Below are 25,463 nucleotides of genomic sequence, written 5' to 3' on the forward strand. Positions count from 1 at the left end.
TTTGAGTCTCCGTTTTGAGCATGCGTGCAACAACAACAACAACAACAGCAACAACAACAACAACAACAACAGTAATCGCATGAATGAAGCCATGGAGAGAGACCAGGGAAAAGTTGAAGAGAGAGCCAGAGAGCTTTCTATAGTACACTTGGAGAAAACTATATACTATTTGAGATTTTTATTTAATATAATTTACTAAAATTAACTAAAGTGAAACTAACAAACATTGCTTTTAGATCTCAGTTAATTTAAAAATATTTATTTTTTAGATTTTATATATAAATTTGAATTACTTTTTCTTACAGTGTTCGAGAGCTCCATTGTGAGAGAGGCCCCATGTGGGAGAGAGTACCGAGCTCCAGTCATAACAAACAACGGCCAAAATGGCAAACAAACTACACGTGCTATATAAATCTGTCAGCGGGAGAGGGGAAGCGGTGGGGCGAGGGTGTGGCAGAGAGCGCAAGGTGCTCGCTAGGCCCCAAAGCCGGCTGCTAAGAGAGAGAGTGAGAGCGAGCGAGCGAGCGTGGGAGCCTGCAATTGTGTCTGGTTGGTTGTTCTTATAACAGTTCCAGGGGGGGAAAAGGGGGGGGCAAGGAGGTGCCAGGGAACTTGGGAAGCGGCAGACAAACGGCTGACTTTTTATGGCCAGGAGCAACGACAAGGGGAGAGGGACAAGCGGTTTGCCTCGCGTGACGCACTTGCTCCATAAGGTCCTGCAATGCGACATGTTTTGCGAGGGAGGACACAAGACTTTAAAGGATCTATACGTTTCATGCCATTTTAAGATATTTTAAACACTTGTAAGGAGAAATTTTTAGTTCGAAAATAATTTTTGTTATTAATTTCTTATATATTTTAAATTATATCATGGAAATAAATTGAATAAAAATATAAATAACCATAGGACATGTTGTTACTAATAAATTTGATTAATTTAAGCAAGTTTCCATTACGAAAAATTGATGATTTTGAAACTTCAATTTAATAATAATATATAGATATTTTTACAATATTGAAAATGCATGCATAACAAATCTAAAATATTTTAAACTCATTAGAGAGTACACAAAAATCATTAGAGATTTAGAATAGATTTTATTTTTCTTGAAATATGCTAAAAAACTTATCAAGTTGGAACCCTAGTTTTTTATTAAATATTTCAAAGACACTTTTAATAAAATTAAAATCCTTTTTAATTTATTTTGCGCTAATTTTTAAAACAACCCTCGTCCTTTTGAGGCAGCAAAAGACTGCCATATTATTTCTGTCCACAACGACAGCTGTCTGTCGAGCTAAAAAGTTTATTGTCGAAGAATCTATAATTACATATGTACTTGTAAAAGGTTAATTCGATTTACCTGTCAATTTTTTAGTCTTTAAAGTCCTTTAAATATAGAATGAGGGAGGAGCAAAGAAAGGTGTAATACATGTAATTAGGTGAATCAGCTGAAAGTAACTGCAAATTGTGGTTACGTATCTCAGAGATACATTTAAGAGTTGGTGTGGGCCTTGTTTATTCAGGTTTTGTGGCTTTTTTATGACTTCCCATAAAGAGCATAAAGTCAAAAGGGGTTCTGAGGGCAAACAACCAAACAAAACTGAGTGAAAACTCTTTAAAAATTTAATGTAAACTTAAATATTTCATTTTACATAGCATATTTTTTTAAATTTTCATTGAGCATACTTTGAGGCTACCTCATAATAGTGAGTATCTCAACCGTCAGATACTTTTCGGGTCAGTTGTTGCCCCAGTTTTTTTTTATTTTCAAAGGGACTGCCTTGTCCAGTGGGGTCAGTGTCATTCTTTCTTTTTTTATCGTATTTTGTGAACCGCAAGCCGCAAAAGTTTAAATGTTTACTTAAAAACATGAAAAGCTTTTTGCATTCTTCAAAAGAAGAATACTTTAAGTGCTTATTGTTTGGTTAACACTCGAACTATGGACAGCCGTGAGGTGAAAATATCTTTGGAGGATTCCCCGAGCTCCGAGGGGAGCTTCGCCAGTACCACAAGTGGACCATGTTGTGGCTTAGCCAGCGATTTGGAAATGGAGCAGGAGGATAAGCCACAGGAACACATGTCCTCGAGAAGCTCCAGTGATTTGCAGACATCTAAGAATACAAAGAAGAAATGCTCCAGCCAACTTTCAGGAGGAAATAGTTATGCCACAAACAAAAATGTGGCTGAAGGTAGGAATTTAATTTAAAATTACCTAATTTAAGCTTTAATTTAATCCTACTTTTTTACAGGTCTTATGGATATAGCTTTACTCTCAGCCAATGCAAATCAGTTGCGATTTTTGATAACCTACAACGACAAGGCCTCCACTTATATATACAGCATGATAATGGTGATACTTTCCCTGGTCCTTCAACTTCTAGTTGGCATAATGCTGATCTTTAAGGTAAGACATTATCCCAAATAAAAATTATATAATATTATATATAAAATCTAACCACCAGAGACGCCTTAAGAGAATCAAGAGCCAAAGTTACGAGAGAACAAATGATCTTCTTGTAATGGGAGTTTTCATGATCACAGTGATCAATATAATGCTGGCAGCCTTTACCACAACCGATGGCAATGCCCATTAAAGGAACAATTAATAATTATATTCAAAGTATATTTATACATATATATTTAAAATTGTATTTGATACAATATAACAGAAAGAACTATGTGGTAAATGCTAAGGTAACACGGAGAGAACCTTTAATCGAACGATCGTTCAAATATTTCCAGCGGCTCTCACACATAAATGCACTTGACGTATCTGACGTACGATATCTCAGCTTGTGTGGGGGACTTGGATTAGTTTAAGGGATTAATATTCCTAGCCCGAGTAATCCTTCTTGATGCACTTGGCAATGGTGCTCAGTTGCATGTTGGTGGTGCCCTCATAGATGGCTCCAATCTTAACGTCACGGTAGTACTTCTCCTGGGGGAAATCGCGGGTGAAGCCCACACCACCCATCCAGTCGACGCACTTGATGGCCGCCCTCTGGGCCACCTCGGAGGCATAGTACTTGGCCATGGCGGCCTCCTTCTGGAAGGGAACACCCTGCTCCTGCAGACGGGCGGCATTGTAGGTCATCAGGCGGGCAGCCTCGATCTCTGTGGCCACGGTGGCGATCTGATGCTGCATCGACTGGAAGTTATAGATGGCATCACCGAACTGCTTGCGCTCCAGCAGATACGGAATGGTGGCATCGAAGGTGCCCTGGGCCAGACCCACCATCTGGGCGGCAATGCCAATGCGTCCCTCGTTCAGGAAGCCAGCGGCGTACTTGTAGCCATGACCAAAGGTTCCCAGGATATTCTCCTCGGGCACACGGACATTGTCAAAGGTGAGCATGCAGGTGCCAGATGCCCGGATGCCCAGCTTATCCTCAGGCTTGTTCACAATCAGACCAGGTGTCTCGCGATCCACAATGAAGGTGGTGATGCCACGGTATTTCTGAAAGAAATTTTAAAAACATCTATAATTAGTTTTGAAAGGTAATTTTCCTTGTTCCAGATTTGGCTACTATAAAACATTTGCACACTTCTTGAATTAATAATCTACAGATTGAACTTTGATCTGATAGCGATAAGATGGCAATTATTTAAACCCACATAAAGATTAGCTATGGAAAATATTATAAGATCGAGATAAGGTGATGTGAAAAAGTAAAAACTAGGCTCAGAAAAATAATATGAGCAGTTAAATCTGATTATAGATCACCTTGACTTATCGAAAACAAACTATAACTCTAAAATACTTTGTAATATCGAATACTCTGTGCTACTTACATCCTCTGGCTTGGCATTGGCAAAGACCAGGAAAACTCCAGCCACATCAGAGTTGGAGATCCACATCTTGGTGCCATTGATCACATAATGGTTACCATCCTTCTTGGCCACCGTCTTCAGGGAGAAGGCATCCGATCCTGCTCCGGGCTCGGTGAGGGCAAAGCTACCAGCATACTCCTGGGCCAATTTGGGCAGATATTTGGCCTTCTGCTCGGCATTACCAAACTTGATCATCAGCGAGTTGACCAGTGTGTTATGGATATCCACAAAGGCGGCCACGGCGGGATCGATCTTGGAGAGCTCCTCAACCACAATGATGTTGGTCATGAAGTTGCAACCACTGCCGCCCAGCTCAGTGTCGATCTCAATACCCATCAGGCCATTCTCAAAGACGGCCTTAACCACAGAGGGATCAAATTTGTGCTCAAAGTCCATTTTCTTGACCAGAGGCTGGATCTGATCCTGAGCCAGTTTGGCAACTGAAATTTAAAGAAAATTGTTTATTTAGTTTATAAATATATAGAAAAAAATTATTAGAAAAATTTGTTAAAGTGTAAAGCTTAAAAGCTTAAAAGTTCTGTTGGTATAAATCATGATCATGATCATTAAGTAAAAGCTTTAACTTAAGTTTCTTCGAAAGCTTTAAAAAACTTTTAACTGCACGTTTTCTTGACTACAAATCGCTCAAAAAACAAGTCTAAGAGCTTTTTTTTTATTTATTTTTTACTCTGTTCTGCCTTTTTTTCTTCTAAGGGGCCCGATGTCTTTGCTGTTAGGGGGTTATGTCTGTATAAGTTGGGGTATGTCTCTATATAAACATGTTCCTATGTGGCTGTACATATATTGGATACAAATTCCATGTGTGGGTGCTAAGTGTGTGTCTTTTTATCAGCAGATTCTCCTCAAAGTTATTCTCTGATCGCGTGGGGCTCTCTCAGCCAATTTTTTCTTTCAATTTCTATTATTCTAGCAGCGCGTTTATTATTGATCTTTTTTAAAGCATTTATTTTTTCCTGAGCTGTTTTTTTTTGTCTGTCTAAAAGGCCACCAACTGGCACACCCTCTAAATTTCTCACACCCTCATGGTCCTTTTTTTGTCTCCTTATATATTTACAAACCTTCCTGCTTTTTGCATTCTTCCTCTATCATGGGAAGTACTTTAATAATTTATTTAGTTTATATATTCACTTAGTTTTCTTGGCCATATGTGCGATGGACATGAATATTTTCAGACAGGTGTGACGTGTTCCAAGGGATACAATGTTACAATTTATATGTCCTAGTTTTGGCAAAATGGAAAAGTCCTTGCTTTATTCAAAGGAAAGTTAGCTGAATTTTTAAGTAAATTTTTTTTTTAGTATTTTGCTGAATTGATTAACTTTTATAAAGGGAGAAGACTGTACTAGTTAATGGAATATTTTGTGGGAAACTGTACCATTTTCTGTTTCCAGTTTTAATAAATTGATTATTTAAATTTAAAAATTCTTGTAAAATCCTAAAATAGATAATTCCTCATTTGCTCTGTACCTCTACTTAAAAGTGTTTTTGAAATAATATATATATAAAAACCAGTTAAACCTTATGCACTTAGCCACTTTGCATTCAGCTCAGATTACGCAACCATCGGACCATATAGACACACACACACTCTCACCTGGAATTATTTCTATACATATATATAGGAAACCATATAGATTGAGACCAACTTAATGATTGATAGGCAGCGGGGACAAAGGAATATTTATTTGCCAGAATTTAAAAATGTTAAAATTTGAGGTAAAAATGTAACCTTCCCAACTAGGAATTGTCTGGATTTGCGATAAGGAGGTGAGTCCTTTCCGCTCAGACAATTCAACTCTCTAGGGAAGGGCGCCACCAAGAGACACGCCCCCGGTTGCCCGGTATGATCACTAGAACAGTGATCACAGGTGGGCGGAGGGCGTGAAACAGTGGCATTTAAATGCTCTATCACAAGTGTAACGCTTTCCGGTTGACATTCGAAAACCAAAACCGAACAGCTGACTGACTTGTGAAAATTCGGAGAGGGAATTTAAATCAATTTTTTTTTAATATTAATATTTTTTTATATTTTTTTTTAAGGACTGGAAATCATTGGAGAAATAAGCCAGGCTTCGAACTCGCTCTTTGGGGAGTATTTCTTTATATTTCTTTAATTTACCGGCAGCTCAACGAGCAACGCCAACGCCTGGCAAGCATAGGCAGCAACGAAAATCGTGGTTGAGCGGTGGCGGCAGCAAAAAAGCTATTTTTAGACCACGTGTGTGTGTATGCTCGCTCCTGTACGGGTGTGTGTGCACGCCACCCACCCCCTTTTTTAGTGGAAATTATTTTATGAAAACGATTTTTTGTATAATTTAAAAACTGCCTAATAAAGTATAAAATAAATCAAATTGGAGAAAAGTAAAACAGAGCAATGGAAAAATTTAGGTGTCAAGTAAAAGCTTATGATAAAGGTAGACCTTGAACTTGCTTAGTTGGCAGCATTTTAAGGTGATAATTATAAAGCTTTTAAAGAACATATAATATTTTTAAATATCTTTAATATCTTTGGAAGCCAATACTTTCTTTATGAACTTTCTTCTTTCACAATCTGACCTCCCTCAGAGCTATTATATTTGAATTGTTTTCACTCTATAAAATAGAATAAAATATGTAATATTTCTTATATGTTTTTAAATTATGTTTTTAGTTAAAAACAAATTATTTTCACTCTTATATTTTTAATTCTCTCTAAAAAATCAAAATTATTATTTAAATGAGTAATTAAAACCTTTGAAAAATTTACATTTTATTAGTACTACTTTAGTTTTAATTTTAGAAGGATAACATTATCCTTAAAGCCTATTTTATTTCCTTAATATGTACATGAGTTTGTCTAAATACGATAACATATATTATATAATTTTTGTGCACACACCAGACAAGTTAATTCAATTAACTTTTTGCCCAAAAACCAGTCAAATCAATGAAGGGCATATAATAAAGAAAATCATATACAAGTAACAAATAAAATTTCCAGAAATTAATATATATACCAATATCAGAAAGAAAATCCTCTAAACCTGCCGCGACTGATATTAAATGACATTTTACTTCCACTATCAAAATAAAAATGTGCTTATCTGGCAAGCAAACTGTCCCTCCACTCTCTGGCTCCCTAACTAAACACGCTTTATCAGCAGAAAAAAAAGAATAAATACTCGAAAAATAGTATTACCTACATTATATCAGTGTAGTCCATTTTATAAAGGAAAATTGAAAATAAATAATAAATAACAACAGAGGCAGCATCAATATGCGATGCTCGGAGTTACGTAACAACCAAGACAAACTAAACACCATAAAAAAAATATCTCAAAATTTCAGTATAGGTAGTAAAAAACGCTTATCAAATTGGGGTTATATGTAGAGTTCACATCTATATAGTTCATAGGGTAACTCACCAGTCTCCTTCATCATCTTCTCGTCGTCGGTGAGGAAGGTGAGCGGGGGAGGAAGACCAGTCGCCGAGGACATTGCTGCATTTTGCTGACGTGCCGCAGCATTAACCAGCTAACATCAAAAAAATAATATAAAATTGAAGCACAAATTAATATAGTTAAAGTGTCGCTTTGAGGGGGCGTGGCACACACTCACCATGCGCACAGGCAGTTTCTTCAGGCTGTTCATCATCTTGATTGTGTGGTGGCAATATTAATTTAATCAAGTGGCCAAACTGGACTTTTCTTAAGTTTTTAGGACCGGATCCACAACACAACGGCAACCAGTTGCTCAAACGCGACTGAAATTTCCATTCTCCAGCAGCAGCGGCGATCACCGAAGAGCAAGAAGATTTTCAAATGCAAGCTTTTCACCACACCAGTTGAGTTCAACACAGCAAGCTGAGTTGCTGATTGGATTCTTGTTGTGGCTTTTTTTTAACTTATCTGTATCAAAGATTAGTTGGTCCGGCCCTAGGTATATTGAATCTATGAGAAAACTCCTAAGGTCTGTTAATTGCATTATTTTCAGACAAACCAAAGCTTTTTAGCTTTGTTTAATTCCATAACTAAGCCAAAAACGCATTAATTTCAATTCAGAAAGCTGTTCTATGTTAGTTTTTTTTTAGGTAAATAATTGTGCAAACTTATTTAAAGATTTAAGATGTAACCCCTTATAAAATGTTGAATAAAAAGATGAAAATTTAATTTTTTACATGGCTGGATCGATTCTACTGTTAATGCTGACCAAGAATATATATGACTCCTTCATATGATTACAAGCTTCTTAATAAAATTATAATCTCCTGCAAGGGTACAAATTAGCACAGGAGCAATAAATATTATATATATATATATATATATATATATATATATATATATATATATATCAATTAATATTTATAAATTATTAAATGAGTTTAGATATATATTTATAAAGTATTTAATGAGTTTAGATATATATTTTTTAAAATCATATGTAAAATACAAGCATTCAAATTTAAATACTAAATCTTACCAGACCTGTTTGACATTTATTACTGACATCAAGTGTTGGTAAGTTTTGTTGTTATCGATACTAATCGGATTGCAAATATAAAACCTAAAATCCTACATTTAGAAATTATATTTTATTATCTTAATATTAAAGACTAAAAATCGAAATAAAAATTATGAAAAAATTTGTATTTTGAACCTTGAATTACTAAAAAAGAAAAATATCAAAACATCGATAGTGCAAAATATCGATAGCGCCCAATGTTTTGCCACCACTAAGCTGTCAAATTTCTTTCTTTTCGTTGTTTTTCGACGGTAAGTGCGTTTTCGTGGTTAATTTCGTTTTTGGCCTGCCATCCTTGCATATTATTGCATATAAACAATGAAAAACGGGAGGCAAGGCATGGCCAGACTCGATAAAGTAAATATTTCGAATTTCCGAGAAACGTAAACTAATGCAGTGCACCCATTTTGTTTACAGTTCGCAGCACAAGCAAGATGAAACTGAACAAGTTCGTGTCGTCGTCGCGCAGGAAGAACCGCAAGCGCCACTTCCAGGCTCCCTCCCACATCCGTCGTCGGCTCATGTCCGCCCCGCTGTCGAAGGAGCTGCGCCAGAAGTACAACGTGCGCTCGATGCCCATTCGTCGGGACGATGAGGTCCAGGTCATCCGCGGCCACTTAAAGACTAACCAGGTGGGCAAGGTTGTCCAGGCCTACCGCAAGAAGTTCGTCGTCTACATTGAGAAGATCCAGCGCGAGAACGCCAACGGCACCAACGTCTACGTGGGCATCCACCCCAGCAACGTGCTGATTGTCAAGCTGAAGCTCGACAAGGACCGCAAGGCCATCCTGGAGCGTCGTGGCAAGGGACGTCTGGCTGCTCTCGGCAAGGACAAGGGCAAGTACACTGAGGAGACCGCCGCTGCCCAGCCTATGGAGACCGCGTAAATTACCGGCAAACAGTTTGGATCGCAATCGCCTCTGTGACGTCACTGTTTACTGTTTTTACCGTAACGATTAGTGTAAAAAACAACTAAAAATCGCGTGTGAAAATGGCGCTATTCTTTACAATAAAGAACAGTTGATTTTTCGCAAAAAATTGACAATGTTTCGTTTCCTTTTAAATGTATCAATCTTTGAGCTGTTTAAGAACTGACTTGGCGACCTAGGAGTCTAGTGTGCTTTGCATTATTTTGTTGATAAGCAAGTGAATTGTTTTGTATTGTTTTCTCAATTGTTTTGGTTGAAAAGATTTCTTGATAAACATAAAATTGTGAAAGAAAAGTGTAGGATTAGTTCGTGAAATTCTAAATCTTCACTTCTGGGCTTTCAGCCTTGCCTATATTTTCATGCTTGATTGTCTTAAATTAAATCGTTAAATAGTTTTTTCCATTTCTATAAACAATTAAAGATTCTTAACGAACAGGGATTGTATGATTTAGGAAAATTAACATAAATTTATTGTTTGTATTCGAGCTTTTTTATCAGATATGTATATCTATTATATATAAGAAGACACTTTATGGCTTTGGTTTTTGTGTTGTGCATTAGCAAGATCAAATACATCCTCAGTAACGGCGTCCGGAGCGCTGCTTGTTGGAATCGTACGGACCGGGACGATTCACCTCGCGGTTCTTGCCCTTCGCCGGTTTCGGCTTCTCCTCGTAGTCCTCGCCCAACTTGCGCTGCTTTTCCTCCTTAATGAATGCCTTTCGCTGCGATGGGAACATTCCAGGGGGCTCCCTAACTATGTTGGCGCTGGCACAATAGGCCTGAGGATCGTAATCGGGTGTGTCGTCGTCATCCCAGTTCTCCTCGCACTCGATCTTGGCGTGCTTAGTGTCTTCGCTCAAAACGGCAGCCGCACTGGTCTGATACTGGACTATTATCTTGCGGTCGTCACAGGTTTTGAGATGTGACTATAAAAATAATGGGGTTTAGGAGCAGTATGCTTAATATATTCGGGTTAACTTACATAGTATTCTGGTTCTGGGATCAAATGCCCCTTATTGAAGGGGCAGACCATTAGATTCACCTGGTCCTTGTATAACTCACGGCATTTCAGAATGTGCTGTTGCAGTTTCTTGCGCAGCATTTTGTGCTCGTTGTTGTACGGGCAGTATACCATATCTGATTCATCGCAGTCCATGCTTAATAATAAAATAGATGCGAATCTCGCGTTGCTGTTTTTTTGTTTATGCCTCGCGCTTCTTGCAGATAAAGTGTTGGTAAGCGAACGAACTTGGAATTCTAGTGCTATTAAATGTTAATAGCCGTCTGATAGTTGTCACGTGTGAAACAAATATTTCTTATCTGGGCATTTATATTCTGTGAAAATTATAAATTGCTTTTCCTAAATTGTGTATTACTTAATTTTACTTTCATTGAACTTGCATCTTTCAATGTTGCATCAAACGATATTTATTTAAAGTATTGCATAGCGTGCCCCAGCGTTCATCTCTAGTTTTTTTTTTGTTGTAGCCGTTGACCAGCACTGCTATCTATCTATAAACATCGCAGCTGTGAAAAATATTTATAAAAAAAGTGAAATAAATAATTTTTATTCATTTTACTAGCTTCAGAAGAACGGCAGCAAGATGGGCAAGGGATTCAACAACTACATGTGCAAGAAATTCTTTCACCCCGCCTCCAGGGACAATCTGAAAAGGGTATGTACTAATTCCTCTGATGAAATTGAGATTTTCTTCAATGAAGTTGCAATATGATGATACGGAATCCTCTTGCAGGTATGGATGGCAGAGCAGCAGGCGGAGGCGTACAAAAAGAAGCAGGAGGAGCTGCGAAATCAGTATGAAAAGGAACAGAATCTGCACGAGAACAAGGCTATGCTGAGCAAGGACAGCAAGGATAAGCTGAGTGTTAACTTCATGTACGAGCCACCTCCAGGAGTGCGAAAAGAACGTGAAAAGGACGACAACGAGCCTGAGTACAAGTTTGAGTGGCAGCGAAAATACAATGCTCCCCGAGAGTCATATTGCAAGGGTGACACAGAGATCCGGGACCAGCCCTTCGGTATCCAAGTGCGCAATGTTCGTTGCTTGAAGTGCCACAAGTGGGGCCACATCAACACAGACAAAGAGTGCAGTATGTACAGCATCTCGATGAGCGAAGCTAGAAAATTACACGCAGAGAGCGAGGCCACCGATATAATGTCCAAGAACGTCCTTGAAGAGCAGATGAAAGAGGACGGTTTCATGATGAAGCGATCGGCAATGGAACTACAGAGCATTCACGCTATCCGCCAGCAGCATCAACTAGTGCCCAGCGATGGCGAGGAGGAGGCAGCCAGCTCTCAACCACAGAACCCAGAGCTTCTCTTTCTTAAATCGCTTTCGAAGAAGCAAAAATTGAAGCTCTTGAAAAAGCTGGAGAAGATTGAGCGCATGAAGCGTAAGGGCGACCAAGCCATCAAGAAATCTTCAAAGAAAAAGGCCAAAAAGCATAAAGATGAGAAGGATGGAAAGAAACGAAAATCTAAGAGTGAAAAATCAGGAAAAAAGGAGCGGAAATCTTCAGTTGGTGACAGTAGCTCGTCTTCATCGTCCTCATCCTCGGATAGTGAAGACAATGGCAGAAGTAATCACAAAGTTGACAAGAGAAGCTGTCAACATAGATCCAGGGATGCTGAGGACCGTCACCACCGACGAAGGGATGAGCAAAGGAATCGCAGGGATCGTTCTCGGTCCAGAGAACGCTCTCGTTCCGTCAGCAGAGATAGGAGAAGGGAGAGAGACGGCCGGAATTATCATGCCAGGCGATGAGACTTTCCTCGTGAAATCAATCCACCAATAAACTAATTAATCATTTTTTATATCCTCTTCAAAACTGACATTTTATAAAATCCTTGGTCACGAAATTAGATCCTGGCCAGCTGAGCTGTTGTAGAGGATCCAGCGGAGACGCAGAGCTCGGCGCCATGATTGCTTCCTCCCTCGCGAGAGATGCTCTTTACATGGATGTGGCTCTTGAGCATGGCAGCCCTTAGGATGAGCATCCTGGCGTGGCGTTGATACTGCTTACCCATAATCAGAGCTCGCTCGAAGGTGCTGTTCCTCTGGTCCGCCTCCTTGGCGTACAGGATCTTGTTGTGCGAATCGATGCGCGCCTGGATCTGTCCGTCCAATATCAGCTGCATGACCTCGTTCTCCAAATCCCCAACCGATGAATTAAAGGCCATGGCCATTTTGTGCATGTCTGCGGACATATAGGGACTAAAGTATTGGATCAGCGCCCGATTACGTATCTTGGTGTAGAGAGCGGAGACATGGGGCGCTATATACATGTCTATCAGCAGATTGTCTCGGATTTCATCCAGCAGAGTCAAGCACGAGGCATACTTGCTTTCATAGAACTTGAATATAATATCCCGCAGCTGCGGCTCCAGTTCCAAGAAGAGTTTGAACGATGTGGAGGCAATGACCAAGCGCTTTAGCTCTGGTCGATCGAAGGTGGCCAAGGCGCAAAGTCCACCATAGACTGCAACATTGCTGGTGGAGATCATCTCGGGGAAATCGCAGTGATCAAAGTTGGCGTTGAGAAAGTGCTTGGCAGCCACCTTGTACTTCTTCATCTGCAACTCAGCCAGTCCGGCGGCGCACTCCAACCGAGTGTGCACCTGGGCGTTGGCTTCCTTGGAGCCCTCGGCGAAATCGGGAGTGCTCTCCGCTTTGGAAATGTAGCTCATGACGTGGGCCCAGTTTTGCAGATAGATGGACACTTTGATGACGTTCAGGCACATGTTAACCACATGCTTGCCACTGGTGCAGTAATCCCTGGCCCGGGAGTAGCATTTGAGGGCGTTGGTAAGGTCGCCGCAGCTAAGATAATGATCGGCCAGATCATCGTGACCACGACGTATGCTCTCCTTGATCGAATTGGACTTGTAATTCTTCAGATCAGAGTCCAGTTTCTCCAGCTTTAGAGCAGCCTTCTTCATCTTAGTGTCCACCCAAACGGCGTCATAGGCGAAGGCATCCTTCTCGCCGGCGGGCTGAGCCTGTCCCTGGGCCTGGGCCACTGGCTGAGCGGCTATATCCGGCAAGGGAGCAGCGGCCGGAGCTGCTGCAGCAGCGGCAGCTTGCTGATCACTGACAGCCGGCGGAGCAGGTGCATTTCCGGCATTCAGATCGGCCAATCGCTTGTGGAGCCCCTGGTAGAGATTGACGTTGTAGGTACTCTGGACATAGGTAATGGCCATTTTCAGGGCCTCCACTGCCAAGACTGGGCAAACGTCCGCAACGTAAATCAGACGATCAAGCCGCACGATTCCCGAGTATTGATTGGCGTAAACTTCTAAATCGATGCTCGGATTCTCCACCACAATCTGCTGCTCCTCATTGTTCTCATTGTCCTCGTTGGGCGGCGCATCCACTTGCATCGGCTCCACAGCGTTCTGTTGTTTGCAAAATACACAATTGTCAGTAATGAAATAACCGATCTATGGCGTAGTCTGATGACTATTCTCACCTGCATAAGTGGCGGAATCGGCAGGACGGGCATCTTGCGGCGATTTGCGTATAAAAATTCTCTTAAGTTCTCGTTCCGTCAATTTATTTGTTCCGATTTGCAAATGATTCCAATTTTTCGCATCGATACCGGCACGAGTTGGAGATGGGACAATCGGAGTCACGAGAAAAAGTATATTCAACTCTCAAATACCAATATTAGTTTTATCTTTATTTTGTGTACTTATAAAAAACTGTTCAAAATAGTTTTATGTAGACTTTGAAATAAAACTCTAAAAAAATATATTTAATAAATAAATAACATAAGAAGAGAGCACAAAATCACAGTTTTCGTAACTGTGACTTTGTTTGGTCACCCTTAGCTGACTGCATCGATATCTACCAGTACTTTCAAACACTGTTTTCCCAGAGACAAGAAGAAGAAGACGGGCACAACGCAGTGATAAACTTTCAATTGTTTGTGAAATAAAGTAAATAAAACGGTAGAAGTATAAAAATAAAACCATATCAATATGTCGAACATAACGGCAGCGGTAATAGCCAACCGTAATAAGAAGCATTTCCTGGGCGTTCCCGCTCCCTTGGGCTATGTGGCCGGTGTTGGTCGCGGGTAAGTTCCGAAAATTGTGCGTTCTTCACCAACAAACTTTGCTAATGGTTTCTATATAATTTCAGAGCAACTGGCTTCACCACCCGATCCGATATTGGTCCAGCCCGTGATGCCAACGATGTGTCCGACGATCGGCACGCTCCGCCGGCCACCAAACGTAAGAAAAAAGACGAAGAAGAAGAGGAGGACGAAGACTTGAACGACTCAAACTATGACGAGTTTAGTGGTTACAGCGGCTCCCTGTTCTCCAAGGATCCGTACGACAAGGATGACGAGGAGGCGGATGCCATCTACGATTCGATAGACAAGCGCATGGACGAGAAGCGTAAGGAGTATCGTGACAGGAGGCTGCGTGAGGATCTGGAGCGTTATCGCCAGGAGCGACCAAAGATCCAGCAGCAATTTAGTGACCTCAAACGCTCCCTGGCCAGCGTCACTTCAGAGGAATGGTCCACCATACCAGAGGTAGGTGACAGTCGCAACCGAAAGCAAAGGAATCCCCGGGCGGAGAAGTTTACTCCCTTGCCGGACAGTGTGCTATCGAGGAGTCTGGGCGGCGAATCATCCTCCACGTTGGATCCCTCGTCTGGCTTAGCCTCTATGGTACCTGGAGTAGCCACACCAGGCATGCTAACACCCACAGGAGATTTGGATTTGCGAAAGATTGGCCAGGCTCGTAATACCCTGATGAATGTGAAGTTATCACAGGTTTCTGATTCCGTAACTGGCCAAACGGTGGTGGATCCTAAGGGCTACCTCACCGACCTGCAGAGTATGATTCCCACCTATGGCGGCGATATCAATGACATTAAGAAGGCCCGCTTGCTGCTGAAGAGTGTTCGGGAAACGAATCCCAACCATCCGCCCGCTTGGATAGCCTCTGCCCGGTTGGAGGAGGTCACTGGCAAGGTTCAGATGGCAAGAAATCTAATAATGCGAGGTTGCGAAATGAATCCCCAGTCGGAGGATCTTTGGCTGGAGGCAGCACGCCTTCAGCCCCCGGATACGGCAAAGGCGGTCATAGCACAAGCTGCTCGTCATATTCCAACATCTGTTAGAATTTGGATAAAGGCTGCCGATTTGGAGACAGAAACAAAAGCCAAGCGCCGCGTATTTCGCAAGGCTTTGGAGCACATCCCTAACTCTGTCCGTCTGTGGAAAGCTGCCGTGGAGCTGGAGAATCCAGATGATGCCCGCATTCTACTTTCCCGAGCTGTGGAATGCTGTAACACCAGTGTGGAACTCTGGTTGGCCCTTGCCCGTTTGGAAACCTACGAAAATGCCCGAAAGGTTTTGAACAAAGCTCGTGAGAATATACCAACGGATCGGCAGATTTGGACAACAGCTGCCAAGTTAGAGGAAGCCAATGGAAACATTCACATGGTGGAGAAAATCATTGATCGTTCGCTGACTTCGCTTACCGTCAATGGGGTGGAAATCAATCGCGATCACTGGTTCCAGGAGGCCATCGAGTCGGAGAAATCGGGAGCCGTCAACTGCTGTCAGGCCATTGTGAAGGCAGTAATTGGCATAGGAGTAGAGGAGGAGGATCGCAAGCAGACTTGGATTGATGATGCGGACTTTGTAAGTAAAAATATTTTATATTATATATTCTATATTTCCTATATAATAATATTTATCCATCTTGTAGTGCGCCAAGGAGAATGCTTTTGAATGTGCCCGGGCAGTCTTCGCTCATGCCCTGCAGGTGTTTCCCTCCAAGAAGAGTATTTGGCTACGAGCTGCTTACTTCGAGAAGAACCACGGCACACGCGAATCCCTGGAAGCATTGCTGCAACGTGCTGTTGCTCATTGTCCCAAATCAGAGATTCTGTGGCTGATGGGCGCGAAATCTAAATGGATGGCCGGTGATGTGCCTGCGGCAAGAGGGATTCTCTCGTTGGCCTTCCAGGCCAATCCCAATTCAGAGGACATTTGGTTGGCTGCCGTTAAGCTGGAGTCGGAGAATTCAGAATACGAACGTGCGCGGCGTTTGCTAGCCAAGGCCAGAGGATCGGCTCCCACGCCAAGAGTGATGATGAAGTCAGCTCGTTTGGAATGGGCGTTGGAGCGATTTGACGAAGCACTGCGGTTGCTTGAAGAGGCTGTGGAAGTATTCCCCGATTTCCCAAAACTTTGGATGATGAAGGGTCAGATTGAGGAGCAACAGCGGCGAACAGATGATGCGGCTGCCACCTACACGCTGGGCCTGAAGAAGTGCCCAACGTCCATTCCGCTGTGGATTTTGTCTGCGAATCTGGAGGAGCGCAAGGGAGTGTTGACCAAGGCGCGTTCCATCCTTGAGCGAGGTCGTTTACGTAATCCCAAGGTGGCTGTTCTATGGCTGGAGGCCATACGGGTAGAACTGCGTGCAGGTCTAAAGGAGATAGCCAGCACCATGATGGCTCGAGCACTGCAGGAATGCCCCAATGCTGGGGAACTCTGGGCAGAGGCCATCTTTATGGAAACGAAACCTCAGCGCAAGACCAAGTCTGTGGATGCGCTCAAGAAGTGCGAGCACGATCCCCATGTGCTGTTGGCTGTGTCGAAGCTTTTCTGGTCGGAACACAAGTTCTCAAAGTGCAGGGATTGGTTCAATCGAACGGTAAGTAATGATATATAGTTTCTTATAAAGTATAAGTCAATCTAACCGCTGGTTTGTTACAGGTTAAAATTGATCCAGATCTAGGTGATGCTTGGGCGTATTTTTACAAGTTTGAATTGCTTCACGGCACGGAGCAGCAACAGAAGGAAGTCCTGGATCGCTGTATTGCCGCAGAACCAACGCACGGCGAGTCATGGTGTCGCGTCAGCAAGAACATCCAAAATTGGCAGTTCAAAACACCGGAGACGCTGCGCGCTGTTGTCCGGGAACTGTCCATCCCTATCTAAGCTAAGTTTCTTTTTTTATTTTATAAAATATATATTGTCTTGTGCAGTCTTAGCGCTGCATCTCTCGATATCCTTTAAGAATGCCATAGACTAACTTAAAGTGCTTGAAGATTAACTCGCAGAGAAAGAGACCAAAGCTGGCGGCAGCTCCGCAGCCAAAGATGCCCAGGGCATAGCGGCATTCGGTGATGCCAATGGAGACAAAGCCACCCACTCCGCCTTCGCATTTCGGCTTCTGTGGTATCCATTTCCGTTCCTCGCGATTCACCAGGCTCACCTCCCGTTGCCAACGTAATCTGGGGGAGAAAAGTGCGTAAATCTTGCGGCTATTTTGGGATTCTTACTTACTGTCTTCGTATGAGTTCCTTGTAGGGAAAATTCTTCCTGGTGGGAACGGCCAACATGGGCAACTGAAATGGCTCCAACTCCATCAATCCACACTTTTCTGGCTCACTGAAGGTGTCGCTGACGATTTGATAGCCAGCCTGCAGTTCAACTTGATATGCGAATAACCCAGTTCGCATTCTTTCCATTCCCAAAACCGGGCGCATATAGACATTGTCGCCCTTGGAGGCAATTTTCTTGTGATACAAATTCTTGGTCACAGGATCAGTGGACTCTGTAAAGTATATCTTATTGTACTGCGTATCCTGAACACCTATCTCAAGGGGCGACTGGCCCAGATCAGTAAGCGATCTAATCGCATCCGAGGGACTCTGCAGCAGAGCGACTATATTAGCCGAGAAGGAGGTAAATAAGAAAAGGGCTGCCACAAATGTAGTGAAGACTATGATCCTAGCTGATCGATTCCGAACCTCCACATAAAATCCCTGCTGGCACATAGCTCCCCAAACAAAGTTCAACGTATCCATATAGGACATATCATGGGTATGCGGTGAAAAGAGTAGTTCCACGACCAAGACAATCGTAGTTATGATGAGCAGCATTAGGATCGAGACCCACACATCATTCTCAAAGGGCATGGCAAATATATTGGCCACAGCCGATAGCGGAGGCTGTCGAAACATAATTCCAGCTCGTACGCGATAAGTCTCAGCCACAAAATCGACTAGAGCAATACGATCCAATCTCATAAAGATGGCCAGCTGAGCAAAGTCCAGTTCGTATCGCTGAAAGCGACCCATCAAGCCATCAAACGAACCATTGGCTTGTCGCCAGCCATAGTTGATGGTTTGATAAGTATTGTAACTGAAATGGGATTGATTAATTTAAATAATTTATAGTTGTATAATTGTATGTTCTCCCACCTCATATTCAACCTGTTGGCCAGTTCCAGCATCAACCGATGATTAACCTTGGATATGGTATCAATATGCCGAAGCGACAAGTCCTCAATGTTGGTAAAGAGATCAGGAAAGGCAATAACTATGGCCGTATTGAAGACAATCCCCTCAAGATTTTGCCTATAGGTTATTGCCGAACCAAAGTGCTGCAGGGCATGGATAATATGCCTCGGATTTCGGATATTCTTACCCACCAAGGTTCTCTTCAGGGGCTTCCAGACAGCCACCTTATACAGATCAATCAGGCTCGAAGAAAAGTTACCATCTGTGGTCTCATGGTGGAGTACTCTCAATTCGCTATCCGGCGGTATAAATATCTCAGGATCCTCCAGTAGATCAATGTCTGCCTCATCCTCAGTGAGAAGTAACCAAAACCGATTGGTGGTGAAGTAATTGTGTTCCGATGCCGCTGACCAACGGAGCAGGTTCAAGGCACACTCGCTGCGGAATTCCAACAAAAGGATACCCAATTTGTAGGACGACTTGGGAAGTATAAACGATGTGGCCCAGTGGGTGGAGTTGTTGGGTTGGAAAGTCTGAGGGGGTGGAGCGTCCTCCAGTTCATCCAGGACATCGACATATTGCAGGTCCCTCAACGATGTCTCTGTACTGACCTGCACATAGAAATCATTGAGGTTGAAGTGCTGCCACAGCGTCCAAAGGCGAGCATCCGCTGAGAAAGGAAAAAAACAGGACAATAGAGAACAAAACTTGTGAGTATTCCTAGTGCATGATATAAATATTAATTTGAAGAATTTGTATAGAGCTTTAAAGGCTTAAAAACAACAAGCACACACTCTCTTTAAAATGAAATATTTTGCAGAATTCTTAAAAATATATCTCTTATTATTCTTGTATTTTTTTCCAGTGCATTGTTGGGTCATAAATTTGTGCGAAAAGCACATTGCATGCAGTGGGTTAATTCACCAATGTCCGTGTGACAAACGACCAGCATCAGACTGTGAACGCCGTGGTGGCGATAGTAAGCGACTAGCATATCCGGCAACTGATTGCCCCACGGTGTTTTCGAGCTTGGACCCGGATCCTCCAGGGAATATTCGCTCCGCCAGCTGCCAGTGACACGTGGCCCCGCCGCACTGATGGCAGCGACGAAAAATAGCAGGGGTAGCCAACGGAGCAGGAGGATAACTTGAACTTTCATCACTCCGAATATTAACGAGTTGCTGTCCATTCGCTTTTGCATTTTCCCCAGCACGGCAGGACTCGTATTTTTTTGTCGCTCTGGTCCCGTTCTGTTCTCTTTTATAGCCAAAAGACATTCACGACTGTAATTGCATTCAAGAAATTGCATTAAAAATTATGCATTGATTACGGTTCACTGGACACTGTTCGGTGCTGGAAATCCAATCCCCCCATCTGCTGTCATTACGTTGGGCAATCTTCGCGAGCAATTTCGCGACAACTGCAATTGGTCATCGATGGCGTTTAATTGGTCCAAGCAAGTGGCGCACAAATTGTCCTCGTGGAAAGTGCGGACAAAGTCAATTACGTGTCAACGACAACCGGGGAATGGAGAAAGTCGGCAGAGAGTTTCAGGACTTGGCTTTGGCTTTCGGATAATCACCTACTCGTAACTTTCATGGTCGCCAGGTTGCGGATGTGTCTTGAGACTAGTGAACGGATTTCGAAAGTTTCTCTGTATTCGATGGGTTTTTTGGTTTTATTTTTTTATATCCAAGCAGGGTATTATAATTTTAGTCAGGAGCTTGTAATGGTTTGAAGGATCTTGATCAGAATGAGCAGGCGAATCTTTCTAGGCCTCTTTGGAAAGAAATTTTTTTACAAATTTTTTGAAATTTTATAAGGGGTTACATTGTTAAAATTGATAAAAATTTTAATTTTAAATACACTATGCAAATTTATTAACCTAATTAAAATTAACGAAACACCGGTTTCCAAATTAAAATTAATCCATTTTTGGCCTAGTTATGAGTTTTTTAAAATGTAATTTGCCAAATAAATTGTCATATAAAAATGCATATATTTTAGGATTGAGGTATGACTTTAGCTTAATTGTTTAAATTCTAGAAAGGTTTTTGGAAATTACATATTTCAGCATAAAGGCCTTAAAATTTTAGCATATAACTTACCAAATTGTTCTCATTTTCCTCCTTCGCTAACAAATTTTCAACTCATGCTACATTCACTCAAACTACTTTTAAACAAACTCTCTCCTCGGGTTAAATTGTGCATACAAAATCTTCTTTCCGGCTTAAAAACCAACTTTAAATAAGCAGAAGAAAATCAGTTAAAGAGCAAAAGTTTCAGCCGAAAGCACAAGCATTAAGAAGCAATTAAGAAAATTGAATAGGAAATAAGAGAACAAAAAAAGTAAGCAAATTTAACCAAACTTTGGGGCCGAAACACATACATACATATGTATGAACACACTCACACATTACGCCGGCAAAAAGAAACTGGTATTAGCCTGATGTCACAAGGACAATAACAATAACAAAAACAATGGCTAGAACACGTATGGCCCACACATACGACATTAACACAATTACAATCTGAACATGTGTTAGTCTCCTAAGACATGCGTTGACTATAAAGAAAAATCCAATTAAAAGTGATAAAAGTTATTGAAGCGTAGCGCAGCCAGAAGGAAAAAACCGTCGGAGAATAACAACAGGAAAAACAAATGGCCGGAAAAGCGGAAATAAGAGGACAGGGAAGGCAGACCGGAAAGGAAGGCCCTGCAAAATGGCCGTACAAAGTGGCAGCCATTAGTGGCATTGGACCCGGACTATATGTAGCGCTGATTGCAACACCAGATTATCGCACACAGATTTCGGCGAGTGGCGAGACATGCCAAGGACGAATCAAGATTTAGGGGGTTTTTGCCGGCCAACTCTAATCATTCATCCACCGAAAACGAGCAGGAACAAGCTAGTTTTTCCACTCTGAAAACATTTTCCGGATCAATTAAAGTTTGAAAAGGAAACTGAAGATAATTTAGAAGAGGGTAGCTGAATTTTAGATTGATTTACTAATTGGGTCGAGGGAATATATCTGTAATACAAGTTATGTAAAATAAATCAATGTAAAGGGTGTGAGAACTGCATTAGAGAATATATATAATAAGTATATTCGATACTAATTGGGTCGAGGGAATATATCTGTAATACAAGTTATGTAAAAGAAATCAATGTAAAGGGTGTGAGAACTACATTAGAGAATATATATATAATAAGAAATAAATAAGTATTTTATTTCTAGAAGCATTACAAAATCATACCATTCAATTAATTTATGGTTATGGTTTAACTTAATGCAAATTAATATTACTACAAATTTAGCACCCTTTTAATGTGTTTTTAATACCCTTTATTTCCTAAATCCTGTAATTTTTTAGTATGTTATCCTGTGGCGCTAAGACTTACCTAAACTTGAAAATAAGGAACATTCTTTTTTCACTTTGCAGTGAGTAATTTGCCGTTGTTAGATGATGGCCTGGCCATTAATCATTTTGTTCATGTTTCTGGACGTGCGGCTGTCATGTTGAACTACTTTTATAATTTTTATGCTGTGTGTTTGCTTGGTCAGTTAATTTTTTATAACTTTACTTGTAGTACTTGCGGGTTTTGGTACTCGTGTAATCCGTATGGGGATGAAAAAGTTTATGATTGCTTCTCGCACATGAAGTGAGTTTTCGCTTTCATCCTGTACTTCAAATTGCTGTTTGTCGGGTTTATTGAGCGTAAATTAATGCAAATCTGTAGGTAGAATCGGAAAGGGGTTTTGGTGACCCATTTATCCCCATTGGGATTATCCTTTGAAGGCATTGCAATTATCGGAGATCTTTCACTTGACTGCACAAGTTTTGCGGCGAGTTATGTGTGATTTGCATAAGGTACAAAAGGCCGAAAAACCTTTGACAATTAGTGTAAGTATTTATAGAGGGTTTTTTGTAACCTTTGCTACCCTTTTTTTGTCGGCATCCCTAAGAGGGTCCTGTTATTCTTTGTTGTGTCGTATTTTGTGTAGCCTTTGGCTAAGCTAAATTGAAGTATGCTTGATGTTTATTATGCAACCACAATGTGCTACTTTGTGCTACCTTTTGGCTTTCACGCCTTTGAAATACATTTAATCCATCATTGGACAGACACACGTGCAGAATGTGAAATAGGATGGACCTTCTAGGGTTAAGATGGGTCTCTTAAAAGCTGAAATAAAGTTAAATACATGAATATTACGTATACGACACGTAAGCCTTGGTAATTGTATGCTTTTTTTCTACAATCAGTTAACAAAAGCAAACAAAATAAAGAAAAATAGGATCAAATAAATGCAACTATATAGAATTTTATTAAACAATTAAGTAATTTTTTATATTTAAATCATAAATATTACGTATACGACACATAAGCTGTGCTAATTATATGTTTATTTCTAAAATCAGTTAAGTAAAGAATACAAAATAGAGTTACCAAAAATAAAACAAATATATAAGCTTTCATTGAACAAATAAATAATTATATATATTTAAATTATAAATATTACGTATACGACACGTAAGCCTTGGTAGTTTTATTTTTATTTTTAGAATCATTTAAATAAAGCATACAAAATAAAAAAAATAGGTACAAATAAATGGATATGTATCGAATTTTATTAAACAAATAAATAATTGTATATACTAAAATCATGAATATTACGTATACGACACGTAAGCCTTGGTAATTGTGTGTTTATTTATACAACCAGTTAAATAAAATACATAAAATAAAGATAAAGAAGTAATACTAAAAGCAAGCGAATATAAAATGGATCATTTTATATATTTAAATCATATTTTTTGTAATAAATATTTTATAATAATACACGAGCACGTGTCAGAAAATCCTGTTAGCCACCCTAATGTAACATATATCCATTCAAAAGGATACCGGCCTAGCCCTTGGCCATGTCTGACTGTCTACAGCTTTATTGACTCCCCGTTTTCAATTTGCCTGAACATAAGAGAGCCCCGAGAAACCTGTTGAAAAGGTGCAAAATCGCTCATTCATTCGTTAGCTCGTCCTCCGTTTACCCTTAGCCCTCGTCGTCCTTAGTCCTGCCCTTGTTGAGCAAACACGCTTAGGCAGCCTTATCAATCAAAGGTATCTCAGTGTATGTATATGGACTGGAGAACACACCCACGACGGAAGAAGATACAGAGATAAAGGACACGCCCACACATATGTTATTAATATGGGGTGCCATTTATCAAGGGCCGGGACCCGTTGAATCCTTGAATGGCGCGAAGCTCCTCAATGCAATGTGTCTGATCGAGTCAAATTCGGATTAAATTGTGCGCCTCCTGTTCATTTTTATTTTATTTGCACGATTTTCTCTGTCTCCCCTTAATATTTTTTATTTAAGTATTTTATGGTCGTTTGTCGTGCTAGACGGAGGTCCTGTGGAGTGTGGTGAAAGCGATTTAAGTTAAATCGTTTCTCCAGGCGTGTCAGGTGGCTAATGAAATGGGCTGCGATGTGTATCACAGGCAATTAATATTGATTGGCAACTCATAAATTTGGTGGGATAATTTATGTTGTGTGGAAATGAAGATAAATCTATGGGTATCCTTTTGATTGAGACCCGAATGTATGTACTTTTGAGTTAATTAAAGGAATTACTGGGTATTTTAAAGGGATTTTTAGGAATGGAATCAAAAGAAGTAATAAATATTTGGCAATTGAAATTTTTGAGCTTTATTTATATTATACGGAATTATTTCAATTGATTTTACAAACATTAAATGCACTTCAAACTCTTTATATCCTTTTAAAATTTGACAACTTAATCCGCTTTGATAAGAGGTCCACAAATGACCCGAAAATATGTAATCCCATTGATTTCCAACAACCCATAATACTTACCTTAATTTCCCTTACTTTCCCTAATGCGCCATTAGATTAAACCACAAAATTTCCTTTTTTTCCGATTGTAAAGTAAAGCTCAATATGTCAAAGTTCGCCGGCCATTGACATTAATTAATGGAATGTAAAATGAACAGTGGTGGAACAGCAGCAGGAAAGCAGATAGTCGGGCAATTAGGTCGAAAGCTCAAAGGAGCAGGATCTTAGCCGGATACGGATGCGAAGGACACACAGCTCGGTGGGGTGGCGATGGCGATGGCGATGGCTATCGCGTATAATTTGTGAAAATTGATGATTTGTTTAGATTTACGAATGAGCGCATAAAAACGAACCAAATTGGCACGTAGCAAAGGACGAAAAAAGGAAATCCGAACAAAGGTGAAGGAAGCAAGGTGTTTCCATGCCGTTTTCCTTCAGTTATTTTCCGCCAACGCAGGCCTCAAGGTGTTCGCTAATTGATTCGATATAGATAAATGACCCCAAAGGGCGCTAGATAAATGATTAATGAGCCCTTTCCTAAGGGTTTTGTGGACACAAGGATTCGTGGTCATGGCCATTTCCGGGCATTCTATTTCATACTTTCTAATTGCTGCCGGTGTCCATGGTTAGGCCCCGGGAACTCAACTCCCATCGCCACTAGAAATTTGAATCCTGCTGCGGCCATAAGCCTTAATTACTTGTTGATTATAAATTATAGCCAGCTTCGAGCGGCAATGGGCGGCCACTCGACTAGGCAGCTGATTAAATAACTCAATTAGACGGAAAGCAGGCCTCCTGCCAGTCTACGCAGCTCATCAACTACTAGTTTGGATGGGAAATATATACACAAATGAGTGTTGATTGGAGCAGAGGATGGGATGGGTGAATATGGAGAGCTGACTAGGCATTTATAATGAATCTATGAGTAGATACTACGTTGTCTTAGAATATCATAAGAGAGACTAACTAGGGAGCTTCAGGAATCACTTGGGTTTATAAAACCTTTAAAAAA

General features: G+C 40.9%; 8 protein-coding genes across 9 annotated transcripts; 4 read left to right on the forward strand and 4 right to left on the reverse strand.

The window, feature by feature from the left end:
- The first annotated feature begins 309 nt into the window (after positions 1–309).
- On the forward strand, positions 310–2,699 carry NijB (Ninjurin B). Its single transcript, XM_020953979.2, has 3 exons — positions 310–2,190; positions 2,251–2,405; positions 2,464–2,699. The coding sequence occupies exons 1-3, from the start codon at positions 1,941–1,943 to the stop codon at positions 2,593–2,595; spliced, it is 537 nt and encodes a 178-aa protein (XP_020809638.2). The 5' UTR covers positions 310–1,940; the 3' UTR covers positions 2,596–2,699.
- Positions 2,611–7,657, reverse strand: LOC110185241 (short/branched chain specific acyl-CoA dehydrogenase, mitochondrial). Its single transcript, XM_020953977.2, has 4 exons — positions 7,451–7,657; positions 7,258–7,366; positions 3,794–4,272; positions 2,611–3,458 (listed from the first exon to the last, which is right to left on the reverse strand). Exons 1-4 carry the CDS (start codon positions 7,484–7,486, stop codon positions 2,835–2,837), a joined length of 1,248 nt encoding a protein of 415 aa, XP_020809636.2. The 5' UTR covers positions 7,487–7,657; the 3' UTR covers positions 2,611–2,834.
- A 923-nt stretch (positions 7,658–8,580) lies between these two features.
- Positions 8,581–9,391, forward strand: RpL26 (ribosomal protein L26). Its single transcript, XM_086838679.1, has 2 exons — positions 8,581–8,710; positions 8,771–9,391. The coding sequence occupies exon 2, from the start codon at positions 8,788–8,790 to the stop codon at positions 9,238–9,240; it is 453 nt and encodes a 150-aa protein (XP_086694805.1). The 5' UTR covers positions 8,581–8,710; positions 8,771–8,787; the 3' UTR covers positions 9,241–9,391.
- On the reverse strand, positions 8,773–10,744 carry arx (asterix). The gene is made up of 2 exons (XM_020953980.2): positions 10,268–10,744; positions 8,773–10,211 (listed from the first exon to the last, which is right to left on the reverse strand). The coding sequence occupies exons 1-2, from the start codon at positions 10,439–10,441 to the stop codon at positions 9,861–9,863; spliced, it is 525 nt and encodes a 174-aa protein (XP_020809639.2). The 5' UTR covers positions 10,442–10,744; the 3' UTR covers positions 8,773–9,860.
- On the forward strand, positions 10,548–12,138 carry LOC110185242 (corepressor of RBPJ and splicing regulator). The gene is made up of 2 exons (XM_020953978.2): positions 10,548–10,961; positions 11,040–12,138. Exons 1-2 carry the CDS (start codon positions 10,890–10,892, stop codon positions 12,072–12,074), a joined length of 1,107 nt encoding a protein of 368 aa, XP_020809637.2. The 5' UTR covers positions 10,548–10,889; the 3' UTR covers positions 12,075–12,138.
- CSN1b (COP9 signalosome subunit 1b) lies at positions 12,108–13,926 on the reverse strand. The gene is made up of 2 exons (XM_020953976.2): positions 13,780–13,926; positions 12,108–13,705 (listed from the first exon to the last, which is right to left on the reverse strand). The coding sequence occupies exons 1-2, from the start codon at positions 13,810–13,812 to the stop codon at positions 12,170–12,172; spliced, it is 1,569 nt and encodes a 522-aa protein (XP_020809635.2). The 5' UTR covers positions 13,813–13,926; the 3' UTR covers positions 12,108–12,169.
- On the forward strand, positions 13,909–17,358 carry Prp6 (pre-mRNA processing factor 6). Of its 2 annotated transcripts, none has more exons than XM_020953975.2 (4): positions 13,909–14,388; positions 14,454–15,972; positions 16,040–16,993; positions 17,056–17,358. In XM_020953975.2, the coding sequence occupies exons 1-4, from the start codon at positions 14,291–14,293 to the stop codon at positions 17,278–17,280; spliced, it is 2,796 nt and encodes a 931-aa protein (XP_020809634.2). In that variant the 5' UTR covers positions 13,909–14,290; the 3' UTR covers positions 17,281–17,358. The 2 variants fall into 2 exon arrangements, with proteins under 2 accessions (XP_020809634.2, XP_086694804.1); XM_086838678.1 differs by lacking the exon at positions 13,909–14,388 and having other exon boundaries at positions 14,460–14,545; positions 14,613–15,972.
- On the reverse strand, positions 17,330–21,478 carry Ir75d (Ionotropic receptor 75d). Its single transcript, XM_020953982.2, has 4 exons — positions 19,512–21,478; positions 18,549–19,257; positions 17,629–18,489; positions 17,330–17,576 (listed from the first exon to the last, which is right to left on the reverse strand). Exons 1-4 carry the CDS (start codon positions 19,894–19,896, stop codon positions 17,330–17,332), a joined length of 2,202 nt encoding a protein of 733 aa, XP_020809641.2. The 5' UTR covers positions 19,897–21,478.
- Positions 21,479–25,463: the final 3,985 nt, after the last annotated feature.

Source organism: Drosophila serrata, unplaced genomic scaffold (assembly GCF_035046125.1).
Source record: "Drosophila serrata isolate PLE 108 unplaced genomic scaffold, ASM3504612v1 contig_359, whole genome shotgun sequence".
Classification (NCBI taxonomy): domain Eukaryota; kingdom Metazoa; phylum Arthropoda; class Insecta; order Diptera; family Drosophilidae; genus Drosophila; species Drosophila serrata.